The following is a 25,160-nucleotide window of genomic DNA, read 5'->3' on the forward strand; positions in this document are numbered from 1 at the left end:
CGGGTGAGCACAGCCCCTGCACCCGCGCATCAGTGTGGCGCTCGGGGTACGCGGAGGCCCCACACCGGACCCTATCACTGGAGAATCCCTCGCTCTCAACGTGCGGTCGGTGGCCCAGGGCCTGTGGGGGGGCCGTGCACAGGCACCTCCCAGTGGGCACTGGGGCAACAGAGCAGACAGAAGCAGCTGCACAGAATGAGAGGCTGAGGGGCTGGGGCAATAGCACAGCGGGTAGGGTGTTTGCCTTGCATGCAGCCGACCCAGTTTCGATTCCCAGCATCCCATATGTCCCCTGAGCACCACCAGGAGCGATTCCTGAGTGCAGAGCCAGGAGTAACCTCTGTGCATCGCCGGGTGTGACCCCCCCCAAAAAAAAGAGGCTGGAGCAATAGCACAGCGGGGAGGGCGTTTGCCTTGCATGCGGCCGACCCAGGTTCGATTCCCAGCATCCCATATGTCCCCTGAGCACCGCCAGAAGTGATTCCTGAGTGCAGAGCCAAGAGTGACCCCTGAGTATCACTGGGTGTGACGCAAAAAAAAAGAAAAAAGAATGAGAGGCTGAGCGGGAGCCGGGAGCCAGGGGGGCAGGACACCCACCAGACCCGGGGCCCAGCTGTGCTGGACCCCTCCCATTGCATGTCGGGGGCAGCGGCCGCCCTCCCCATGGCTCTCCTGGACTCAGGGCGTCTGTGTCCCTTTGGGGAAGCACCTGCCCCCCTCCCTGGGCATGCTGGGAGTGACTGGGCCCAGCCCCAGCCCAGAGCCACTGCCCAGAGCCCCGGGGCCCCGAGGGGACACGGGACGACCCCGCGTTCTGTGGCCTCCCATTGAGGTGCGCCCGGCAGGCTCAGGGCCATCTTGCCGGGAGGGGAAATCGCGAGCCTTGGGAAGGAAGCCCGAGGACAGCGGCCAGGGAGCCTGAGGGGTGGCGTGGGCAGCTGGGGCCGATGGCCCGGGGCCCAGGCATTCCCGAGGCTGCTGCCCACACACCACCGGCCGCCACAAAAGCTCCCGCGGGCCTCCTTACTCGCGAGCGGCATCTTTGGAAATCTGCCCGGGGCAGAGGCAGGACCTTCCTGCACTGAACCCGGCCACGTTCCAGGCGCTGGGATACAGCTGCCTGCTCCAGCCAGCGCGCCCGTCCTCCAGCACCGTCCCGGTCACCCAGGGTCCCGCACACGTCCCGCCCCACCCCCGAGAGAGTCTCGCCTCATCCCCAACTTGTTACATTCCACGTGCGGACATCAGTGAAACGATCGCGATGTTTGGCTTATTTCCTCATTCCCTGGGCCCTGCGCCTGGCAGCCCCGAGCCGGGCCAGCTGGTCGCCACGTGAGGAAGAGACCCCAGCAAGTCCCTTTCCCCGCGAGGGGCCAGGGGTGCGGGGCCCAGCAGCCGCCAGCAGGAAGCAGAGTTACCACCTGACCCCAGCTCAGCTTCCAGATCTATTCCCAGATAAAGCCGCAGTGCTGTGTCAAGCACACCGGTGGCTAACACTGAACTCAGCGTCTCCGAATAATCTCCTTACCCACCTACTGGAAAACTCGTGTCATTAAGCAAAAGCCATTTGTCATCGGCCACGATGTCGCTGCTGTGGAATTTCCCGTGCTAAGGAATTCATTAAGACACGGGGTGCCCCATCTTCAGCAGCCAGAAGCCACGAGAGCAGAGACCTCCACGGGGCTGAGAGGGGCAGGTGGGGGGGATGCCAGAGGGCCCCCCTTCCTCTGCAGTGGTGGCCCTGGCTCCGCGTGTTGCTGTGTGTATCCGCTCGTGCCCGTGTGTGTCCGTGTCCGTGTCTGGACGAAGCTCCAGGCCTCATCACCCGGTGGGAATCAGGCTCGCGTGACACGTGTCCATGATGCTTCCAGTGTCACCCACAGCTGCCTCTGTGGCCCCGTGGCCCCCACAGTGGCCGTGGTCCCGGGGGAGAGATGCGTGATCGGGGCGTGCCGCTGAGCCCAAGGCGCCTGCACCACGGGACAGGCCGAGCTGCTTCCCTCGAGGACACGCTGACCTGTCCCCTGGGGCCACACGCCCACCCCGACCCCTCGACAACGTCTCTGGGCAGCCCCTACATCACTCCCCTCACCCTTGGGCCTGGCCGAGTGCCTGTGCCCAGTCCCCGCTGCCCGCTGCCCATCGCCTGTGCCTCCCACACTCAGCGTGTCCGCGAGCCCTGCGTCCTGCCTCACATGTCACGAGCACACACTGCCCCAAGGAAGCTCAGGTTGCTCCAGCTCGGGCTCAGCTGCTGTGCACCTGAATCTGGGTCAGGGCACCCCTGGGTGCGCGTGGGGGCGGGGGCAGGGCACGCGGATGGGGCACTGTCCTCCCAGACGTGAGGAGCTGCCGGAATTTGGGGGCGCCTGAGAGGGAGCCCCTGTTTTATACCGGAAATCCGGCGAGGTGGGGAGGCCTCGGCGTCCAAGCCGTGTCCCCACCCCTGGCCCAGGGGTGCTCGCTGCTGGGGCGGGGCTTCTCCCCGATGCCCACAGCAAGGTTTCCCAGCTGCCCCTGGGCAACGAGGCAGCCTGGGGACTCGGCTGGTGCAGAGCTTGTCCTGTGGATTCTGCCCTGCGGCGGGAGGGAGGGCCGGGCACAGGGGGGGGGCTGGGCACAGGGGGGGTGGGGGGGCCGGGCACAGGGGGGGTTGGGGGGGGCCGGGAGCAGGGCCTGGAGTGCAAGACCCGGCTGCTTGCCATGACCCCAGCTGCCTCACCCCTGGGGCTGCCCGTCTCCGCGTCGGACCCTCTGGCTGCACCGCTGTGAGGGTCCGGCTGCCCGTGCCCACACCATCCCCTCCCCCACTGTCACTGCCGGACCACCCCAGGCCTGCAGTGGCAGAATGACCACCTCAAGGCAGGCTGCCCACCTCCTTGAAGCCGGGTTCAAGCCCCAGGGGCTGCCTGAGGCGCGGCCAGCCGAGACCCTCCTCCGAGACAGGCCGGCCTGAGGACGTGTCTCGTATAAAGGAGGCCCGCAAGAGTGAGCGGCCGGTGGTCAACACACGGCTGGGACGAGCTGCCGTGACCAGAGGAAAGGGCAGTGCCCGGCCCCGCAGACCAGCTCGGCCAGAGCTGGGCCGCAGCAGCTCTGCTGACGTGGACACGGGACGTGGGGAGGAGCTGCCAAGCCCCCCAGAGATGGAGGCCGGGGCCCACCCCCGCCTGGTCAAGGCCTCCCCGCACCCCTCCTGGGGGCCCCAGCCTGGCCCAGGCCCCTCATGCTGCTCCCCAGCCAACGGCACAGACACCCCCAAAAGCCAGCCGGACTCGGCCCCGGAGGGCTCTGAGCGGCTGGCGCTGAGCCGGGGTGGAGGGGCTGGCCCAGCTTCTCTCGCGTCCCAGGGGAGACCCTTCTCTTGCGTCCCAGGGGAGACCCTTCTCTGAGCGCCGCTTCCCTCTCGGTCCTCCCCTGCAGTCCCTCTCGCTGGCGCTGCTGCCCTTGGCCCAGCTGGGGAAGGACAGCGGCCAGCTGTCTCACCTGATCCGATCCTGGGCCACGGTCACCCCCAAGCCCAGCTGCCTGCCTGGAGGAGGCCAGGCACAGATCGTGCCCTCGGTGGCGGGAGCCCGTGGGGTCAGTCTCCAGGCAGCTCCCGTGGAGGAGAGGGCCTGCGTCCAGCTGTCCAGGGCTCCAGACGGGCAGGCTGGACCACGGCTGAAAGGGGGTCACACGTGTCCCGTCGCCTGGGTCCAGCAGACACGACAGCGGGGACACGGCCCAGCCCTGTCCACCGGGTCGAGCTCCCCAAACTGGGCGCCACTCATCGACCCTCTCAGGGCTGGGGCCACGTCCAAGGACCTGATTCTGGGCCTGGACAGATGGGGCGTGAGGGGGGCAGCCAACGGGCGCTGTGCCAAGACCCTCACTCCTCATGAGCTGGGGGCGGTGTCCACTCACGTCACAGGACGTCCAGGGCCTCGGCTGACTGGGCTTCATTCCCTGGGCGGCTACCGCAGAGGCCACTAGGACCCAAGTTAGAAAGAAGGCGGAGATGCGGCCAGTGAGCCTGAGGACGGGTCCAGAATCTTTGTACAAGGTCCCACCTTCCACCCAAGTCCGGAAGGTTCTAGAGTATCTGCAAAAGGTCACCTTTTCCACATAAATGCTGGCCGTGCAGAGCTGACTCAGCGCCCAGCCTGCCCTGACCCCACTCCACACACGTGTGTTCACCAGGCATGTCCCCCTGGCCACTGACCCTGAGCCACGGCCTGCCTCCCCCACACCTCTCCATCCCGCACGCCCATCTCGGGCGGGGCAGCCGACCAAACTGGGTGTGAGTTTGGGGAGACTCTTCCGGTTTCTCCTCTGGGTGACGGGTGGGACAGGGGACACAGAATGCCCCGTGTGCAGTGTAGGGTCACTCGCCCCAACTGTAACCTGCCGCATCCCCCTTCACTCCCGTGACAGTTCCCGCCAATCCTCCGGCTAAACCACCTCGGAGCCCGGACGGCCAGTGTCCCAGGGACAGGCCTGCCCACGTCTGCAGAGTCCAGCTCGCCGGGCGGCAGCAGCCGGGTGCTGGTGACACCCCAGGCGTGGAGGGCTCTGTGCCATCACCCCACCAGCATGGGAACCACAGGGAGTTGTGCCCACCCCGAGCCCCTTCTCAGCCCTGTGAGGGGCCGGAGGTGGCTGGCACGCCCTCCTGGCCCGCAGCCCTCCAGGACTCCTTTGTCCCTGAGGTTCTTCCCCAGCCAGCCCGTGCCGCCCAGACTCCTGCACCCCTTTCCCACAGGGCGGGCTGCGGTCCATGCCCCCAGGAGAACCCACGCAGGCCTGAGCAGCAGGCTGGAAAGTGCCCTGGCTTGAACCTGAGCTTGGTCTGAGCCGCGCCAGCTTCCGCGGGTGTTATTACACCTCCTCCACCTCATCTTATTAATTTCATTTATAGCGGAACCAATAACTCATCCATTCAAGGCGGCCTGTCATGCGCACCTGTAAATAGATTGCAAGTTTGCTGAAGCATGCTGGGTAAACACGGTTCTGGTGGCGGCGCCGCTGCTGGGCCGCCGAGTCCACGTGGGCAGCTCCTTGGAACGCCCAGGACCCGAGCCAGCCCACACCGCGGCCCCCCGAGGCTGCTGGCCTAGGTGGGCGCCTCCCTGGCACCACCTGCAGCCCCGCCCTCTGCACCCCGCGAGGCTGAAGTTGCCCTAAGATCCAGTGTGGCCAGTCTGGGTCATCAGCGTGGCGTGGGCCAGAGGGCCCAGAGCAGGTGCTCTGCTTCATCACGTGATCCTGCTCTGGCGAAGCCCAGCGGGCGTGGGCACCACCTCTACGTGCCGCTGCCCGTGCAACAAGAAGGGCAGGCCAAGGGCCAGCAGCTTCCAGGAACACGCCCACACCTAGAAGCCCGGGCTGGCCAATCAGAGCACAGAACCATCCCGCCAGCCACAGAGCTGACCAATCAGAGCACAGAACCATCCCGCCCCAGAGACTCATGTGACCAAAGCTGGCCAATCAGGACACAGAACCATCCTGCACGTGGTGCTGGTCCAAGGAGGTCCAGTTGCAGACTTGACCTGCGATGAGCGGGTGGGCTGCTTCTGCCGTGGGCTGCTTCGAAGGCAAACTGACGCAGGGCGGGAGTGGCATCTGGCCTCCCGGCGAGAGGAAGCAGCTGGCCAGCTCAGCCCGGGGCAGAGCGTGCTGCGGAGCGCCCGGCTGCAGCCACGCCTGCGGCTGGCGCTCTGCTTTTGGGTTGATCACCTGCACCGAAATTATTCCTCTGGTTCTTCCAGAGCACGCGTGTTGCTTGCCGGGCCCGGCCATCTGGGTCTTCTCTGCGTGTGCTCCTTCCTTTCTTACTTGGTTGCACGTTTTTATCATCAAATCTTATGTTTCTGTCAAGTGTTTCTGGCACATCCGTTGAGATCCTGGTGTTTTTGCCCTCGGAGCTGCTGCAGCGGGGGTTGCGGCTGACTCTTCCCCGGAGCTGCTGTGAATCTCCTCAGCCGTGGCTGAGGAGCCGGTGCGTGGAGCACTGAGTGGAGTTTGCTGGTGTTTTGTTGAGGATCTCTGCGTGGCTATTCATCAGGGACATTGCCTTGTGGTACAAGAGAAGAATTTTCTCTGTTGTGTCTGTCTTTTTACCGCTTTGGAATCAGAGTCCTGTTGCCTCATCAAAGGCAGTGGGAAGTATCCCGCTTTCTTTGATTTGGGGAGACTTTGAGCAGGATTGGTATGAATGCAGCTCTAAGTGCCTGGCGTCAAAGGTCCCGGGCTGCTCTGCGTTGGAGATCTCAGCCAGCATCCCGGGTTGGCTCCCGCACGCCCCTGGGCTCAGCTGGGAGGACTGTGTGTGTAGGGCTTGCCCAACTCTGCCAGGTATCCCATCGGTCGGCGCATGACCCTTGGTGCTTCTCTGGGACGGTCATGACCCCATCTGCTTCTGATCGTAGTTGAGTCTTCGTTTCTTTCTGTCAGTCTCGCTGAAGTTTTGTCAGTTAATCTTTCAAGCAAAATAATGAAAGACCACCCTAGGTTCCGTTCATGTGTTGTGCTTGCTGCCAGCGTGTTCTTTCTGCTCTGACCTTAGCATCTGCTGCTCCTGTCCCAGTGCCCGGAGGTACTCGGGCAGCGTCTGGTTCTTTGCCTGCCGGGCAGGTGCTTATCACCCCCCTCCCCACCCCCAGCTGCTTTGTCTGAATCCCCTAACCTTCGCTGTAACAGGCTTTTATTTTCATTAGTCTCGAGATCGTCTCTAAATCCTCCGGTTGGTTTTCTGCCCTGCCAGTCTATTACAAGTGCGGATTAGATCCTGGGTTTGATCCCTGGATTCGGCACAGCCTCCGGAACATCTGGGCGTCCCCAGGCTCCCGCAGATGTGGGTGTCAGAGGAGCAGAGAGGCACCTGCTCCCCTGAACCCAGCCTGGCTGTCAGCCCTGCAGCTGAAGTGCTGCCTCCCCCACACCTGCCTCCTAGGCCCGAGGAAAACCAGCCGGAACACAGGAGTCCTTCCCGTCCCCCTCTAACGGGATGTGAGCGGTGGGTGCATGCAGAGCGCGGGGCTGGGGAGGGGCGGACCCCTTCCAGTTGTCTGGGTTCGAGGGGAGCCCCAGCACAGCCACGTGGGACCCAGACTCCTCAGCTCCCCGCACTCACTCTGTGCCCGGAAGCAGCCCAGGCGCAGCTGTGCTCCAGCCCCCAGCCGGACCCGCCGGCCAAGCAGGACCCCGACAGGACTTGAGGCCCTGGGGGCCCCTCCTGGCCTTGCTGGCCGCAGCCCTGGGCCCGAGAAGGCGTCTCCTGCCTGGGGACTTCAGAGCGCTCCCGGGGAGCTCCTGGAAGCAGGCAGGGGCTCGGTCCTCCACAGGGGGACACACCCGCGTCACCCCGACGGCCTCGCCGGTCATGGATGAGCTGCCGCCCGCACCCCCGGCCTGCAGAGGGGGCCGAGGAGGCGTGCTTCCCGAGAGAGTTCAGCGCTGGGCTTGCCTGGGGGAGACAAACCTGGGCAGGCCAGGATGGGACCCCCACGCCATCATCCCTTTGAGCAGAGACCCGTCTCACGGTGCTCCCAGCTGGGTCTGCGCTGTCAGGCACCCCAATCCCACACCCAGGATCTCGGCTCCCCCGTCCCCTTGCTCTGAGGGCAGCTCCCTCGGGCTCGGAGCACGACACCCCCGGGGCTCCCACAGGGCTCCCTTGGGGGCTCCCTGAAGCGCGGCTGCAGGCCCAGCCCGCGCCTGTGGCCGGTGGCCCTGAGTGAGTGTGTGACACTGCAGAGCCCGCAGAGACCGGGCCAGGCTGGACACGACAGCATCTCCGTCCCCGGTCCCCTGCTGACTCCCTCCGTGCCCCTCAGTGAAGCCAGGCCCGATGCCTGAAGTGGGCGGAGGCTTGGGGGTCCAGGGAGGCCCGTCTGCTCTGGAGGGCGGCTGCAACTACATTGGGCCCCAGCATTCTCTTCCTCCTATGTCTGGAATGTTCCGGGGGGGGAGGGTGGGGGGGAAAGAATAACAAAAACCCTCCACATTTCAGCCATGCTGCTGGCTAGAAAGTCTCCTTCAGTGCCTGGGGGGCACGAGCCGGGCCCCTCCCCAAGCCAAGGCAGCAATTGCATCCCCGTCCCCGAGAGGCCGAAGGAGCTAAGCGCCTGCGGGCCGGAGGCGGCTCCTGGGGTCCAAGGGAACAGGGAATGGGGGTGCCTCTCCTCCTGGGGATCCCTGAGCCCCTGGGCCCCCCTCTTCACACTGCCCGACGGACGGTGCGGCAGGCGCCCTCTGCCGGTGACCCTGGCCCAGCCACCCCCTGCCCCTGCCGCGTGGGCAGAGCGGAGCACGGCAGGGATGCGGGCCTGGGGAGGGAGCACCGGCCCTGCTCCCCTCCTGGAGTGTCCCGAGGACCCTCCGTGCCCACCTGCAAAGCCGCCCCGTGCCGCAGGGGCGGGGGACAGTAGAGGTGGGGGCGGCCCGGCAGTGCGTGGGTGTCCCCAGCGCCACCTGCAGGCGCCCGGCTTGGGAACATCAGGGCGCAGCTGTGGCAGGCGGGGACCCGCGTCTCCAGCTACGGGCAAGGGTGCCGGGACCCCACCCCACCGGGGCTTCTTCCCGAGGAGCTGGTTTGTGAGGGGAGTGGTCTTGACGGGACCCCCGCTTTGCACACCGCCTCTTTGAACCTCACCCAAGAGGGGGCGGGAGAGGCCGGGTCCGTCCCACGCCTTCCCAGGGCTCCAGAGGCGCCCGGCAAGGGGCAGCAGGGCCCGCGCAGAGCTGGGGCCCCCGAGCCTCCGGGCCACCAGCGTCCAGGAGCCGTCCAGCTGCAGGTGCAGGGCACCGAGAGTGGCCCTTGCTGCCAGCATTCTGGGGCCTGAGGGAGGCGGGGTGGAGCCCCAGCGCCCTCTGCCTTGCACAGCCCGAGAACAAGGCTGTCTGTCCCCGGCCTGCTCTGGCCACCGCGCGGCCCCACGGACCCCCAGGCTGTGAAGCGCTACAGCTACAGCGGTGGACACACAGGTCCCAGGCTGGACCCCTCGCTCCCTGCAGGGAGAGAGGCGGAGCCCGGGCACCAAGTGGAGGGGCTGCCGGCCCCAGGGAGCAGGGGAGAGCCAGCACCATCTCTCTGCCCTTCCAGAGGAGCGGGGCCCAGCAGATACACCCGGAAACAAGCACTGAGGGATAGGGACACACGGATGGACAGGGAGAGCACTGCTCAGGGAGCAGGGTGTGGGCATTACAGGACAGTGCCCTGGTGTCATGCTCAGCCCAGGCGCAGTCTCGGAGCCAAGACCCTGAGTGCTGGGCGGGACACTGGGGGTGCTCGTCCTGCGTGTAGGTGGACCCCACCAGAAGGGATCCGCCAGCACAGCCGGGTGTGAGGGCACAGTTTGGGCCATGAGCTCAGGGTCCGGAGGACGAACTCCACGTGGGTTTGGGGTGGTTTGTCCAGGAAAGCTCAGTGACCCCAGGAAGGCCGACCTGACCCTCTGTCCACGTTGGGCCGGGGGCGAGGGGGGTGGGCAGGTGGAGGGGCAGGTCCCTTGAGTTCCCCGCCCAGGCTGGGCATGGGAAGAGGGGGTGGCCCCAGGCCGGACGGGGCAGCCCGGGCGGAGGCCGCGCTGAACTTTCCGTCCCTCTGCTCAAGGCAGAACTAACGTATTCTGGGCACAGACCTCAGAGCCAAGACAAAGAAAATTTGAAATATCTAAGCAAACAAAATCACTTTTCTTTCGATCTTCCAGGCAGGGGGGCGGGAAAAAAACACCCAAAACGTTCCGAAACATTGAGCGGGTCCCCTTTGCAGTGGCCGGTCCCGCGAGGGCCCCCAGTTCGGAACGGGCCGGCGCCGCGGACCCGCCCACGGGGGCGCCGGGAGCAGGAGGCACGGCGCCCCCCGCCCGGCCAGTGGACTCCGCGGTCTCTGCAGGGAGCCCCGAGGGCGCCCCGAGAGACCCCGGCCCGGGCTGCCGGGCGGAGGGGCGGCGGGGCGGCGGGCCGAGCCACCGGGTGTGGGCGCGGCCGGGGCGGGCGCGGGCGGCGCGGGCGGCGGGCGCGGCGCCTTTAAGGCCGCGGCGGCTGCGCGCGGGGCGGGCCGGGGGCGGGGCCGGGCGGCGGCACCTGCAGTTGCGCGCGGGACGGCGGCGGCGGCGGGCGCTGCGGCTGCGGGAAGATGCGCGCGGGCTCGGGCGCGGGGCGGGCGCCGCTCGTGCTGCTCGCGCTGCTGGGCGCGCTCGGGGTAAGCGGCGGCGCCCGCGGGGGCGGGGGGGCGCCCCGCAGGGCGCGGCGGGGGTCACTGTCCGGGGGCGCGCGGCCGCGGGGCGGGGGGCGCGGGCCGGGGGCGCTGTCCGGGGGGCGCTGTTTGGGGGGCGCGGGCCGGGGGCGCTGTCCGGGGGGCGCTGTTTGGGGGGCGCGGGCCGGGGCGTGCGGGGCCGGGGGCGCGGGCCGGGGGCCCCCGGAGCGAGCCCCGGCTCCGGCGTCAGCGGGCGCGGATCGCGCGGGGGCGCGGGGACCCGCTGTCGGGGCCGGGGTCTCCCGCCGGACCCGGCGAGGGGCGCGGGGCACCCGCCGCGCTCGGCTCGGGGCGGGCGGAAACTTTGGCGGCCGAGCCCGGCTGCCCGCGCCCCTCGGAGCTCTCCGGGGGCCGCGCGCGGGGCGGGAGCCGGCAGGCGCGGGCGGTCTGCTCCGGCGCCCGGGGGAGAAGGCGCGGGGCCGTGCGGGCTGCGCCGGCCCCCCACCTCGTGCTCCTCCCGGTGCTCCCGCCCAGTGCTCCCGCCCGTGCTCCTCCCGGTGCTCCACCCGGTGCTCCGCCCGGCCCCGCGCCCCCGCCCAGGTGCGCCCCGCGCTCGCCTGGAGCCGCGCGTCGGGGAGGGGACCGGCCAGGGCGCAGCGCCCCAGGAGCCCCAGCCTCCCCCTGCCGCCGCCTCCTCTCTGCCCCGCCCGCTGCACCCTGCCGGGCCCGGGCCTCGGGGACCACGTGTGTGACGAACAGGTGGATGCCCTCCGGGGGCTTCAGTGCCGGAGCCCCCGGCTGCTGCCCCGGCCCTCCCTCCGTGCCCGGGCTTCCGTGCCAAGTGCCCGCCCCCCAACTTGAGGTCCCCAGAGGCTGCTCGTCCCCCCCACCCCCCCCCGCCGCGTTTCCCTTCCCGCGCGGTTGGGGTGCCGGCCCCTCGGCCTTTCTGCGGGGCTCTTAGCTCCTCCTTTTCTGCCAGGCGCGTCCCGGGGGTCTCACCGCGGAGGGCACCTGCAGGACGGGCTTCTCGGCAGAGGATTACACGGCCTTCATCTCCCCCAGCCTTCTGGAAGGAGAGAAGCTGCTCAAAGGTAGGGCGGAGCCTGGAGGGCTGGCCCAGCTCTGCTTCCTGTGGCGGGGCTGGGTGGGGTGGGGGGCAGGCGTGAGACCCCCCACGGCGGGCGCCCACCGCGGAGAGGGCTCCCGCCCCTTTCATTTGGTGCATGTTTCCCGGCAACAGCCAGAATTTGCATGAACATCACCCGGGTAAGAAGCAGATAGCGGCTTGGCGTCCAGGATGTCTGTGCAGGCAGCTGGGGGTGCCGGGGGTTGGGGGGTCCGCACATGGTGCCGGGAGCCGGCCAAGCGGGCGAGGTGGCCTGGCCAGGCACAGGACCCTGGGCACGACGTGGCCCCGTTTCTAACGGGTGCTGCCCATGTGCGTTTCCCTTGCCTCGGCTGCCAGCTTCCAAGACCGGGGCTTTGGGCCAGCCGCCCACCCCGACGCTCACTGCCCCTGCCTGTCCGGGGGCCTGTCCCTGTGGCCGGCAGCTGAGCAGCCGCGCTTGCTCCTGGTTATGAAACCATGAGCAGAATTTTGTGCCGAGTCTGGTTTCTCTGCCTTCTGTGTGTTCCCTGGGGATGCGGGGTTCCACTTCTCACGAACCCTGCCCCCCCCAGTCGCCCCGGCCTTGGCATGTGGGTCTGTGTGCGAGGGTGAGTGGGACGTGGCGCCCGTGGGGCGGGCAGGGCCCTGTGTGCGTGGACGCGCTGGTCTCCCACCGTCCAGCACGGGGCTCGGGACTGAGGCAGAAGGCTGCAGTGTTGGCCACACATGCCTGCTGGGTGGCTGGGCTGTCCGCTCCCAGCTGCCCTGCTCCTGGTGGCTGGGGAGGCCACGCCCACTGATGGTCACCGCCATGGCCTCTGTGCCCAGGTGGGCTGTGACACACTCGTCCGGAGGGGTTCAGGTTTGGGGGCAGGGGAAGCCTGGCAGGTGGGCATCTCCGGGGCCTCGGCACCGGCTCTGCCCAGCTCTCTCGAGGTGACACTCAGGGACACTGGTGGGACCAGCTCAGCCCGTGTGCCACGCTCCGGCCGGGGCCCGCTGCAGAGACCCACCAGCTGCCAGGCGTGGAGGGTGCGGCGCCGGCTGTGTCCCTGCCTCTGTCGGTCTGTGCAGGGAAGTCACAGCTCACGGCTCCCGTGAGCGAGTCCCTGGCACGGAGAGCCAGCGCCAGCCTGCATCTAGGGGACCCGCCCTGCAGCCCCAACACCCGGGTTCCAGAGAAAAGATTTGTTACACAGTAATTAACTTGTTTGTGATAAATGGACGGGAGAAATGTCGTGGCATTTTGTTTTATGTCTAAATGGAAAGCATTTGCATTCTCGAAATTTCATGCTAATTAGGCTTAAAATAGTTTTCCCCAATAGGGCAGCAGATAGCATGGCACTGGGGCCCTCAGCTCCCGGGCCCTACCCCAGACTCACGGAGAGACCCTGCCACCGGCTGTCACAGCTCGCAGTGTCCCTGTCCCTGGGTCTCCCCGCTACCCGGGCAGAGGAGCCAGCCAGACGTGATCGCCCACTAGACAGGGGAGCGTACAGTGTGGAGTGTGGCCGCCGCTGAGGCCTTGCCGGCCTGGTGGTGTCACCAGGGATCCTGGCCTTGCACACATGTGGACAGTCCTGGGGTGCTGGGGGTGTCACCAAGCACCCGTAGGACGCCGAGCAGGTGGGTGCTAGTGGCACAGCCCTGACCTGTGGGGTCCCCGAGAGTCGGGGTGTCCCGGTCAGGAGATGCTTGGCAGCCGCATCCCCCCATCACAGAGCCCCTCGGGGCCTTTTCCCCCGGCTGGTCCCCGGGGCACCCTTGCCCGGGCGGCTTCGGCTGCCCTGCCGGACACTGCAGCTTCCCCGAGCAGAATCTTTGCGGCTCCAGCTCCCGTGACACGTTCCTCCTGCCGGGACTCGGCTGCGGAGTCTGGGTCGGAGCCCCTTCATGTGTGTGGGCCCTCCTAGGGGGCCCAGGGCAGTGTCTGGCCACTACGGCTGGACGCTGCCCTGTGCCGGGCAAGGAGCTCGTGACGGGGCTGGCCCAGAGTCCTCAGCCTCCTTCTTGCTCCTGGGACTCCATTTCCAGTCCCCGCACTGACCTGGACACTGTCCCCGTGCCCCGCAGGGCCACCTCACCTCCTCTGGGTCAGCGGAGCTCCCCCACTTGACCCCTGACCTCTGAGCCCACGCCTGCCGTCTGTGAAGGAGCTGCGGGACCCTCAGTGTGGCCCCCAGGGACTCCAGGTCCTTGTCTCAGCATGGACCCTGGCCCGGAGAGGGTGCACGTGGGGCAGGAGGACTGGGCCCAGGGCTGTGTGGGATGGGGCAGGGGAGAAGGGGTGCGGGCGAAGGCAGGTGTCGCTGCTCTCCACCCCTGAGGGGGCGCTGCTGAGGACCCGTGCTCGGCCAGGCTCGGCGCCCCCAGGCTTCTGCCCTTCAGGCTCTGTTGGGAGTGGCCCGACCTGGCCATCACCCCGCTGACCTGCGGCCACTCCTGGAGCTTGTGGTCACTCAAGCATAAGTGCATGTATGTGCGTTCGTGCATGTATATTTGTGTGTGCATATGTGCATGCATGTGTGTTTGTGTGTGCATGTGCATATGTGTGTGAATGTGTGCGTGTGTGCATGTGCACACATGTGTATATGTGTGCATGAGGCGGGTGTGTGTGCATGTAGGTGTGCATGTGAGTGTATACATGTGTGCGTGTTTGTATGCACGTGTGAGCATTTATGTGCCTGTGTATGTGCGTATGTGTGTGTGCCTGTGTATGTGCACATGTGTATGTGTGTGTACGTGTGTGCCTGTGTATGTGCGCATGTGTGTGCGTGTGTATACATGTGTGCCTGTGTATGTATGCTTGTGTATCTTTGTGTGCGTGTGTGCACGTGTGTGCCTGTGTGTGTATGTATGTGTACGTGTGTATATGTGTGTATGCACGCACGTGTGTGTGTGAGACCTCACTGTGGTGGGTGCTGCCCCCCACAGGTACTCTTGAGCGGCCGTGAGGAGGGCAGTGCCAGCACTGTGATGCCCACCCTGTGCCCGGCCAGCCCTGGTGGTGGACATTCCCCTCCTTTCCTTGGGGTTGGGGCTAAGAGAGGCTGAGAGGGGGGTCCCAGGGGCTGTGACTGTCTGCTGGCCTTCTGGGGTCCCATGATGTCTGCAGCGGCCTCGGCATGGCCCCTGATGCTCGGTGCCCAGGGGCTGGGCGGCGGCAGTGCCTGGCCCCTGCGCCCTCAGTCACGGGTGGCTCGGGCGCGTGATGGGCGCAGTGCTCCTGGCGAGCACGTGGAGTCCGGCTGCTTTGGCCAGTGGAGGTGGGTTGGAATCGGCTGCCCCTTCCTGCCTGGCCTGCAGCCTGCGCTGGTCAGTGCCCACCCAGTGGGCCTGCCCTCGCGGCCCTCCCGTTTAAGGAGCCCGTCTGCCCTGCCCTGGCCCTGGACTGCCCAGCTGTGGTCAGCAGCTCCGCCCCAGGGTGCCCCCTCCCGGCCTGGGGGACCATCCAGGCAGACCCCCCAGATACCAGAGGCTCCAGCCTCGGTGCCCCAGGCTTGCTTCGCTGTCAGCGTGAGGGGGACCTGAGGGGCACAAAGACCCCTGGACATGCAGGGTCCCGGGGCCTGGGCTAGGCTGTGGACACGTGGGGTCCCAGGTGCTCTGGATACCCCCCTCGAGGGAGGGCTGGGGTGGGGGACGCCCTGTCCAGGAGGGCCGGGGTGGGGGCACCTCACTCCAGGTGTGCACCTCAAGCCCTGGGTGGGGCCGGCTTTCTCCGAGCCCTGGGGCTGGACCCCCACAGCAGGCTCGCTCCTGTGCCCCCGCCCGGTCTCAGCCCTCCCTTCTGCACCCCCCCGCACCCCAGGCTCCAGGACCCTCCCCTCTGGGCCCTCGTGTGGGCTGTGCTGCACGTCTGGGCCCCAGGGACAGGGCAGGGGCACCCGGGGGGCCCGGCGATGGGGTGCTGGCACCCAGGCTTCTGTGTGCCCAAGGGGCCACAGGCAGGGTGGGGGCCGCAGCCCCGTTTCAGCTGGCCCCACTGCCCCCCTGGCAGGTTGAGGCCCCTCCCCGGGTGCGAGGATTGGGACCCGAGTCTGGCAGGGCTGGACTGCGTCCACACGGCCTCCCGTGGACAGCAGGACGGGGGGCGGGCGTAGGGCTTGGGGGGCGGGGCACGGGCACTGGCTCTGGCCCGGCTGGTTCCCCCCAGTCCACTCCCGGGGACACGGCTCCAGCCCTGCCACCTTCCTGCTCGGGCGCCCCGGCTGCCTGCCTACATGGGGCCCAGGGAGCCCACAGCGCTGCCCGGGAGCCGCCCCTGCGGCTGGACCCAGCACGCTGGCCCGCCCTGCCCTCGGCCTCAGTGGACCAAGGGGCTCTGAGCTGGCCGCGAGTCACGGGGGTGTTTCCAGAGGGGGCCAGGGCCCTGCGTCGTGAGTGGAGCATCACGTGTCAGCCCGTGCTGGAGCCTCGGCAGAGCCCACCCCCACTCCCCGGGCCCGGCCCACCCCCACCCCCCAGCCCGGCTGCTCTGTGGCCGTGGGTCCCTGCCAGCTTTTCCCTTTGAGGGTCATGTCTCCCAGGCACAGCGGGGGAGGGGGGCACTGTCTCCAGGTCTGAGCCGCAGGTGCGGGCTGGGCACCACCTTCCTTCTCGGCCATCACCGGCTTCTGTGCGGCCACAGACCTTTGGGCACAGGCTCTCAGCAGGACCGGACAGTGGGGGGAGCTTCTGCAGAGCCCCTCCCGGCCGAGCCAGCCCATCAACCAGCATGCGCTGACTGGGTTATGCTGGGTGAAGGACGGTGGGGAGTTCAGGAGGAGCACCCAGGTGTCTGCCCGAGTGAGTGCTCCCTTGCGTTAGCTAGTGCTCCCTTCCCGATCAGTGCTCCCTTCCCGATTAGTGCTCCCTCCCCTGTTGGTGCTCCCTTCCCGAGTAGTGCTCCTTCCCCTCCATGCTCCCTCCCCGAATAGTGCCCCTTCCCCTCGGTGCTCCCTTCCCTGTTGGTGCTCCTCCTCCAATACCACTTTCAGGGTTCAGCCATGAGCTTGGGCTCCCCTGGGCTCCCCGTGAGCTTGGGCCGAACCCCGTGAGAGGCTTCCGTCTCGAGACAGAGGCAGTTGAGAGGAGTTGGCCTCTGGGTGATGGTGCACCCAGCTGTGCCATCAGAACTCTCCTTTCCCCGTGGCGAGGCCGGCTTCCGGATCCTTCCTGCATGGGGGCACGGGCACTGCTCTGCACGCCAGGTTGGAGGTCTCGGGGCCCTGCAAGGCCACGCCTGGTGGGGTTCATTGTCCCCGACAGTCCTGCTAAATGAGGACCATAAGTGAGGCACGGAGGACGCAGGGTTGGCACCTCCCAGCTCCCCCAGACACCCTGGGGCATGAAAGGCGGGTGGCGCTGCACGGGGAGAGGGTCCCCGAAGGCTGCGTGCAGGCGTGTCTGCAGGTGTGTCTGTGCCGTGTGCAGGCGTGTCTGTCTGCAGGTGTGTCTGCAGGTGTGTCTGCAGGTGTGTCTGCCATGTGCAGGCGTGTCTGCAGGTGTGTCTGCAGGTGTGTGCCATGTGCAGGCGTGTCTGCAGGTGTGTCTGCAGGTATGTCTGCCATGTGCAGGCATGTCTGCAGGTGTGTCTGTGCCATGTGCAGGTGTGTCTGCAGGTGTGTCTGTGCCATGTGCAGGTGTGTCTGCAGGTGTGTCTGCAGGTGTGTCTGCCATGTGCAGGCGTGTCTGCAGGTGTGTCTGCAGGTGTGTCTGCCATGTGCAGGCATGTCTGCAGGTGTGTCTGTGCCATGTGCAGGTGTGTCTGCAGGTGCGCTGGGATGTGTGCCGGGGCCCCTGCACTGACGGAGGTCGTCTCTGCCCTTAGGTCAGGATCCCAGCGGGGTGTGGGGGGGAGCACGCAGACACGGGTGGGGTCCTGCCCTTCCCTCGTCCCTCTGAGCAGGGCTCTCCTGCGAGGCCAGGGGCCGGGCGCCCAGCAGAGTCCCTCCTGCTCCGCCCCTGGGGAAGCCTGCGGGGAGCCCGGTGGGCAGGGGTGGGGGGGGCTTGCCCGGGTGCTTCCATGCAGACACGGCCCGAGGGCCCTTTCCAGGCCTCCTTGACCAGAGTGGGCCCAGAGGACGTGGCGCCAGCCCTGCTGGCCACAGGGTCCCGGATGGGTCCGTCCCGTGGGGTGAGACAGTGCCGGGCACCACAGCGGCTCCTTCCTGCCCCGCCCCTCGGTGATCTCTCCGGGCTGGGCGGGGCGTGGGCGGGCCGGGGGCTGCTGGGCACTGCTCCCCCAGGACGGGACGGGCGCGGGTGGGTGAGCTGGGCCCGTGCTGGGAGATGACCGTCCACGCGCACCGGCTGGAGGCGCTTCCCTCGGAGGCTGAGTCTATTTTTACTTTCTGGAGCAGCAGTTGGACGCTTGGTCCTGAAGCAATCACCGCGGGCCGGTGTGTCTGCGGACGTGCCAAAGGGAGGCGGAGCTGGGGTGGGCCTGGGGGTGGGCCTGGGGCTGGACAGGGCCTGCGGCAGGCCCCCAACCTGGCCTTGGCGTGTGAGCGTGTGAGCCTGTTTCCCCGGAGCCCCTGGGAGACGCCGGGAGTGCCGGCCCCACAGGGTCCCCTCCCCTGCCCCAATGAGGTCCCCCCGTCCAGCCCCACAGTGGGTCCCCCACCCCCCTGCAGCCCCACACTGGCCTCCCCGCTGTGACCAGCCCAGCCCCCGCGGAGCTCGCCCCAGCGCTGGGCTCAGTTGGGCCTCTGAGCCGGTGCCCGCTGCCCACTGAGTCCTCTCCCCCCGCCTTCCTGCCGCACAGCAGCGGGCGCTGACCTCTGCCTCTCACAGCGTGAGGCCCTGCGGCAGGGGCCCTGCGCATGAGTGAGCATGAGCACCTGAGTGTGAGTATGGGGACCTCGGTGTGCGTGTGAGAATCTGAGTGTGCAAATGAGTGTGAGCCTGAGAATCTGAGTGTGTGAGCGCCTGAGCATGAGTGCGAGTGTGAGCACCTGCATGTGAGCACCTGACTGAGCACCTGAGTGTGAGTGCCTGAGTGAGCACTTGAGTGTGAGCACCTGAGCATGAGCGCTTGAGTGAGAGCCTGAGTGTGAGTGCTTCAGTGAGCACTTGAGTGTGAGCACCTGAGCATGAGTGCCTAAGTGTGAGTACCTGAGTGAGCACCTGAGCATGAGCACCTGAGCGTGAGCACCTACTCATGAGCACCTGAGCGTGAGCACCAGCACGTGAGAATCTGAGTGAGCGCCTGAGTGTGAGCACCTGAGTGTGAGCACCTGCACATGAGCACCTGAGCGTGAGCACCAGCACGTGAGCATCTGGGTGAGCACCTGCATGTGAGCGCATGAGTGTGAGCACCTGAGTGAGCACCTGAGTGTGAGCACCTGAGTGTGAGCACCTGAGTGTGAGCAGCTGAGTGAGCACCTGAGTGTGAGCAGCTGAGTGAGCACCTGAGTGTGAGCACCTGAGTGTGAGCACCTGAGTGAGCACCTGAGTATGAGCACCTGAGTGAGCGCCTGAGCATGAGCCCCTGAGTAAGTGTTCTCGGTGCATGTGAGGACACGAGTGTGAGTGTGTGTGAGAGAGGGACTGAGCCGGCCGCCAGGGCAGAGCCCAGCCCGACTCCTGTTCCCTGCGGGGACACGTGACTGGGGGAGCCGGTCGGAGCAGAGTGCGGGAGGGGCCTGGGGGCGGCAGGGGAGCTGCGAGGGGCCCGGCTCTCAGCCCCTGGGGGTGTCTCCAACCCCTGAGCTTGCCCGACGCCCACGAGACAGAGGCTCCACGTGGCGGCGTGTCAGGAGGACAGAGGCCTCGGGGTGGGGTCCAGGGCCCTTGGGCCGGGGGCTGATGCCCTGGCGTGGCCACCCTAGGCTGGGGGCAGCAGGCTGGCCGGCCTCCCCGCCCCGCAGAGCCTGCGTTACGGTAGGGCCAGAGGAGGGACACTGTCCCTGGAGACCGCAGGGCCCCGTCAGCCGTCAGCCAGGTCGGTGGGAGCCGAGGCTGTGCCTCGGGCCGTGGAGGCTGCTGGCCGCCGGCAAGAGCCTGAGCCGGGCGCACAGCGGCACCAGTGAGAGCCAGAAATAGAAGATGGGAACCCCTCATGTGCTGGGACATGTGCGTGCACATGTGCACATGTGTGGGCCTTGCTGGGGCATGTGTGTGCACATGTGCATATGTGTGGGCCTTGCTGGGGCATGTGTGTGTACATGTGCACATGTATAGGCCTTGCTGGGGCATGTGTGTACACAGGTGTACATGTGTGGGCCTTGCTGGGGCATGTGTGTGCACAGGTGTACATGTGTGGGCCTTGCTGGGGCATGTGTGTGCACAGGTGTACATGTGTGGGCCTATGCTGAGTCCGGTGTGTGCATGTGCATGCATGTCTGGGCTTTGCTGAGGCAGGTATGTGCACATATGCACTTGTGAGCAATGCTGAGGCAGGTGTGTACATGTGTGAGCAATACTGAAGTAGGTGTGTGTGCTGGGGCAGGTGTGTGTACAGGTGTGTGCTGAGGCAGGTATGTGTATGTGTGCAGTTATGTGCTGAGGCAGGTGTGCTTGCTGGGAAAGGTGTGTACACACGTGTATATGTGTGAGCTATACTGAAGCAGGCATAAAGGTGTGTGCACAGGTGCACGTGTGTATTGCTGAGGCAGGTGTGTGCCTGTGTGTACGTGTGTGAGTGACACTAAGCAGGAATGAAGGCGTGAGTCCACACGTGCTCGTGGCATGGGTGTGGAGTGTGTGAGCAGAAGGCCATGCCAGTGCTGAGTGGTGTCCGTGTGCAGTGGGACACATGCACACACGTGTGGTGTGGTGGGCTGGAAGGAACGTGCATGTCCAACCCAGCCGCACACGTCCGCACCGACCCAATCCACAGGGTGGGTGCCCATTGTGGCCGGCCCCTGTGCCCAGGAGAGGGTGCAGGTGGCACCTTTGGAGAGCACCACCAGGTACTGGGGGGAGGGCCCGGGTCATGTGTGTGCTGAGTCACGAGTGCAGAATCGAGCCCGGCCCATGCATGTGCTGAACCATTGGTGCAGAGTTAAGCCTGGTCCACACGTGTGCTGAGTCATGGGTACAGAATTGAGCCCAGCTCACATGTGTGCTGAGTCACGGGTGCAGAGACAGAGCCCAGCCCCTGCGTGTGCTGGGTCACGGGTGCAGAGACAGAGCCCAGCCCCTGCGTGTGCTGGGTCACGGGTGCAGAGACAGAGCCCAGCCCATGCGTGTGCTGGGTCACGGGTGCAGAGCTGTGTGCAGCCTCCTTGCCCCGTCCTGCCAGCAAGGTGTCGTATGTTGTTTCTGTAACTCTGGGACCTGGCGCAGGTGTGGCGTGCAGGCTGCCCCAGGCACCGTGAGCCGCAGGAAGAGCCGGTGGTTCCGAGAGAGCGTCCTGTGTCCTGCTTTCCGGGGGCCGGGCCCGTGTGGTCCACCAGGCCTGGGGAGGGACGGTCCCCCGACAGGCAGAGTCCACCCAGACTGGCAGCCCCGCGGCCACGGACACATCCCTGAGGGCCTGGGCTGGAGCAGTGGATGCAGAGACGCCCCCGGGGCAGCGCGTGTGTGGACAGGCTGTGGCCCCTGCCCGCTCTCCCATCCTGCCTCCTGCGGGTGTGGCCAGGCCCCTCTCAGAGCCGGCACTGACCGTGTCACGACGCTTCGGGCACCTGTTAGATGATACAGAAGCTGGGCCCCGGCCCTGGGGGCGGCCCTGCCAGCCTGGCGCCAGCCACCGTGGTCCCAGAGGCGTGGGGTCCGTGGTGCTGGACCCGCTCACACTGGGGACAGCGTCCATGCTCGGGGCTCCCGGGCTCCCTGACACCCCCGCCCCTGGGGCTGGGAGTCGGAGAGAGACACCTGCCCTGGCGGCAGCCTGCCGTGTCCGTGCTGTGGGCCGGCTAGAACTGGGGCTGACAGAAGCTGTCCTGGGCCCCCACTTGTCCACCAGACCAGCTGCTGAGCCGCGTGTCACGACTAGAACCTCCTGGGTCACGTGCCTGAGCTGCCACATGCTCTGCGTGCGGGTGGGGACAGGCGTTTCCCGTGCAAACAGGGAGCAGGCGTGTCCTGTGCAGGCATGAACAGGCATGTCCCGTGCAGATAGAGAGCAGGCGTGTCCTGTGCAGGCATGAACAGGCATGTCCCGTGCAGATAGAGAGCAGGCGTGTCCTGTGCAAACAGGGAGCAGGCGTTTCCCATGCAGACAGGGAGCAGGCATGTCCTGTGCAGGCATGAACAGGCATGCTAACCTCTAACAACATGTTAGTGATCTCTTACAGAAGGTCCTAATGGCCACTGCCAAAATAGAACAATCTTCACACTCTTTCCTCTATGGATTTTTTTAGCATTTTCAGCGTTTTTTCATAACAATACAAAATTTCAGTTCTGCTTTGGGACAAGGACTGGGGTTTGGGATGGACACATCCCAGATACGGTGCTGGGAAGGTGTAATGGTGGTGGGATGGGTGCTTGAGTATTAAATGTAACCAAATATTGTGAACTACTTGTAAAATTTTTAAAATTTAAAAATTAAAAAAAATTTTTTTTTTTTTGTTTTTTTGGGTCACACCCGGCGATGCACAGGGGTCACTCCTGGCTCTGTACTCAGGAATTACTCCTGGCGGTGCTCAGGGGACCATATGGGATGCTGGGAATTGAGCCCTGGTCAACTGCGTTCAAGGCAAACGCCCTCCCCGCTGTGCTACTGCTCCAGCCCCAAAAAATAAAAAAAAAAAAATTTATTAAATGAACAGGCAGGCGTGTCATGTGGAGGCAGGAGCAGGTGTGTCCTGGGTGGGCGTGTCCCGGTGGGCAGGAGTTTTGTGGGGGGCGTGGGGGGGTGAGGGGGAGGGCGTGTCCCAGGAGAGCTGCGTGTCCCGGTGGGCGTGTCCCGGTGGGCAGGAGCTTTGGGAGGCTTGTCCCGGGGGCGTGTCCCAGGGGCGTGTCTGGGGGCGTGTCCCGGGGCGTGTCCACGCGCACAGTGGTCTGACTCGGCTTCTCCCGGACACACTTGGGCACAGCAGCATGAGAAGCGTTTTTCCCACTTCCTGGCAGCTGCGCTGGCCAGGGTCCCTGGACACCACGTCCACAGAGGGCAGCGCGGGCCATGCGCAGCCGTTTGCCCATTTGCAGGCAGATTTCAGGAGCTCGTCTGTTGCCCCCAGGAGCACTTGCTCAGGGCTCACTCACCTCCCGGAGCCCCTGGGAGGGAGGAGGGAACCTTCAGGCCCGGTCGCGGCTGTGGTCACTCCAGACTCGCGGGCCAGACCCTCAGGGCACCCCTGGGGCCAAGGTCGGCAGACCTGACTGCTCCTTCTGGGCCGGCCCAGCCCCCCCCCCCGAGCCCCTCACCCTCCTGCACCTCTCCCGGACTCCCTGTGTGCTGGGCAGAACTGCCCCGGCGTCGGAGGGACAGAGGACACCAGGGGATGGACAGCCCCACCCTCAGGTCTCTGCTGCCCCCCTGACCCCGTGTCCCCCCCCCCCCGCAGCCCCCCCACGCCCTCCTGCCGTCCCCTCAGGCCCCACCCCTTGGACAACCAGCCTGGAGCGGCCGCAGCTCCCCGGGCTGTGTGCGCCTTCGGGCGTCCGGCTCTCACGGAGGGCACTGCCCAGGCCTCGCCCCGGCCCTGTCCGGGAGGGGAGCAGCCGGGGGGGGGGGGGCGCTGGACGCGCGTGACGCTCTCTGCTCCTAGGGACACAGCCACGTCCGAAGGCCTCAGCCTGGTCAGGCCTCCTGGGGCTCCTGCCTCTGGCCGGCCCGGCCCGCGTCCACCCCGGGCAGCTCGAGCACCGCCAGGAGGACTCTCAGGCAGTAAAACCTCATCCCCAAATAGGTCATGCGGAGCCGCGACCTTTTTTTTCTAATTAGCGTAAAACTTTATTGAATATACATCATGTGTCTGGATCACCACGTTATCAGAGCTACTATTAAGACTTTACACATCAAAGTCCTGCAGGCAGCCGGGACGCGGCCCTGCCTCCGGGAGATAAAGGACTGCTTAGGACGGATCCAGAAGCCGTGATTTAGAACAGCGTAAAACTCCGCCGCAGACGGACGCCCGGTGCCAGCTGCTGCCATAAGCCTCTTAATCTCCCTCTGCTTCAATTAAAATCTGAATGTTGGGGATTTCATTAACAACCAGGGGCTGGAAATTACAAGCAGCTCCCGTTGCGCTGCCTCCCCCGGGGGTCACAGCTGCGCGCTCTGCAGGGGCGGCCCGGCCAGGGCGGCCCCAGCCCCACCCCCTGGTTGTCAGTGAAACCCTCCACGCCCCTGAGACCCTAGACCCAGGTGCCGGGACACTCCCCTCCGCACACCTCCCGTCAGCCAAGGCTGGGCGGGTACTCGGCCCCAGGCTGCCCTGCGGCCACACCCCAGCAGAGGGTCTTTCTGAGATGGATGCACAAGTGACCGGGCGGGGAGGGGGGGACACAGCAGCTGCAGACCAGAGCTGCAGGACCCGGACCCTGGGCCCCGGCCCAGACCTGAACCCCAGACCCAGACCCATATCTGGACCTTGGACCTGGACCCAGATTCAGACCAGAACTTCACAGCCAGTACCCAGACCCAGATCCAAACCCAAACCCGGACCCTAGACCCAGAGCCGGACCCCAGACCCTGAGCTCCAGATCCTGAACCCTGGACTTCAGACCAGACCTCAGACCCTGAAGCCCGGACTCCAACCCCGACCCAAACCTGGACCAAGAACAAGAGCCCCTGAATCCGGACCCCAGACTCAAGACCTCAGCCACGGGTCCCAGACCTCGGACCCAGACCCCAAGCCTGGAACTTCAGACCCTGCCCAGACCTTCATTCCCAGACATCAGGGGTGCTCCATGGTTCTGCGGGAGTAGGCATCAGGGAACCCTAGGCTCCCCTGGGCCCACCACTTCCTGCCGGGAACCCTTACCCCCGTGGGCCCACCACTTCCTGTCGGGAACCCTTGTCTCCTGTGGGCCCACCACTTCCTGTCGGAAACCCTTATCTCCCGTGGGCCCACCACTTCCTGTCTGGAACCCTTGTCTCCTGTGGGCCCACCACTTCCTGTCGGGAACCCTTATCCCCCGTGGGCCCACCACTTCCTGTCGGGAACCCTTACCTCCCGTGGGCCCACCACTTCCTGTTGGGAACCCTTGTCTCCCGTGGGCACACCACTTCCTGTTGGGAACCCTTATCCCCCGTGGGCACACCACTTCCTGTCGGGAACTCTTACCCCGCCTGGGCCCACCATTTCCTGTCTGGAACCCTTATCCCCCGTGGGCCCACCACTTCTGTTGGGAACCCTTACCCCTGCGGGCCCACCACTTCCTGTCTGGAACCCTTACCCCCCGTGGGCCCACCACTTCCTGTCGGGAACCCTTACCCTCCCCATGGGCCCACCACTTCCTGCCGGGAACCCTTGTCTCCTGTGGGCCCACCACTTCCTACCGGGAACCCTTATCCCCCGTGGGCCCACCACTTCCTGTCGGGAACCCTTACCTCCCGTGGGCCCACCACTTCCTGTTGGGAACCCTTGTCTCCTGTGGGCACACCACTTCCTGTTGGGAACCCTTATCCCCCGTGGGCACACCACTTCCTGTCGGGAACCCTTACCCCGCCTGGGCCCACCATTTCCTGTCTGGAACCCTTATCCCCCGTGGGCCCACCACTTCTGTTGGGAACCCTTACCCCTGCGGGCCCACCACTTCCTGTCTGGAACCCTTACCCCCGTGGGCCCACCACTTACTGTCGGGAACCCTTACCCCCCCCCCGTGGGCCCACCGCTCCCCTCGGAGTCTGGGCTCCCAGAGGGCACACGCCCACCCGGTCTCCGTGCCTGAGAGCTGGGGGCTCCGTGCGGGGCCCCAGATGTGCATGTTTGGACCTGAGCCCACAACTCCGTGGGGGCCATGTGAGGTCTCTGTGTGCCGGGAAGGGAGGCC

General features: G+C 66.2%; 1 protein-coding gene across 1 annotated transcript in view; it reads left to right on the forward strand.

Moving 5' to 3' along the window:
- Positions 1-10,063: 10,063 nt before the first annotated feature.
- CDH4 (cadherin 4) overlaps positions 10,064-25,160 on the forward strand; it is a 69,845-nt gene continuing 54,748 nt past the window's right edge. Inside the window, exons 1-2 of the mRNA XM_055137383.1 lie at positions 10,064-10,186; positions 11,160-11,271. Of these exons, the coding sequence (XP_054993358.1) occupies positions 10,121-10,186; positions 11,160-11,271 (178 nt within the window). The 5' untranslated portion in view covers positions 10,064-10,120. The remainder of the gene's footprint in view (positions 10,187-11,159; positions 11,272-25,160) is intronic.

This window comes from Sorex araneus, chromosome 5 (assembly GCF_027595985.1).
Source record: "Sorex araneus isolate mSorAra2 chromosome 5, mSorAra2.pri, whole genome shotgun sequence".
Taxonomy (NCBI): domain Eukaryota; kingdom Metazoa; phylum Chordata; class Mammalia; order Eulipotyphla; family Soricidae; genus Sorex; species Sorex araneus.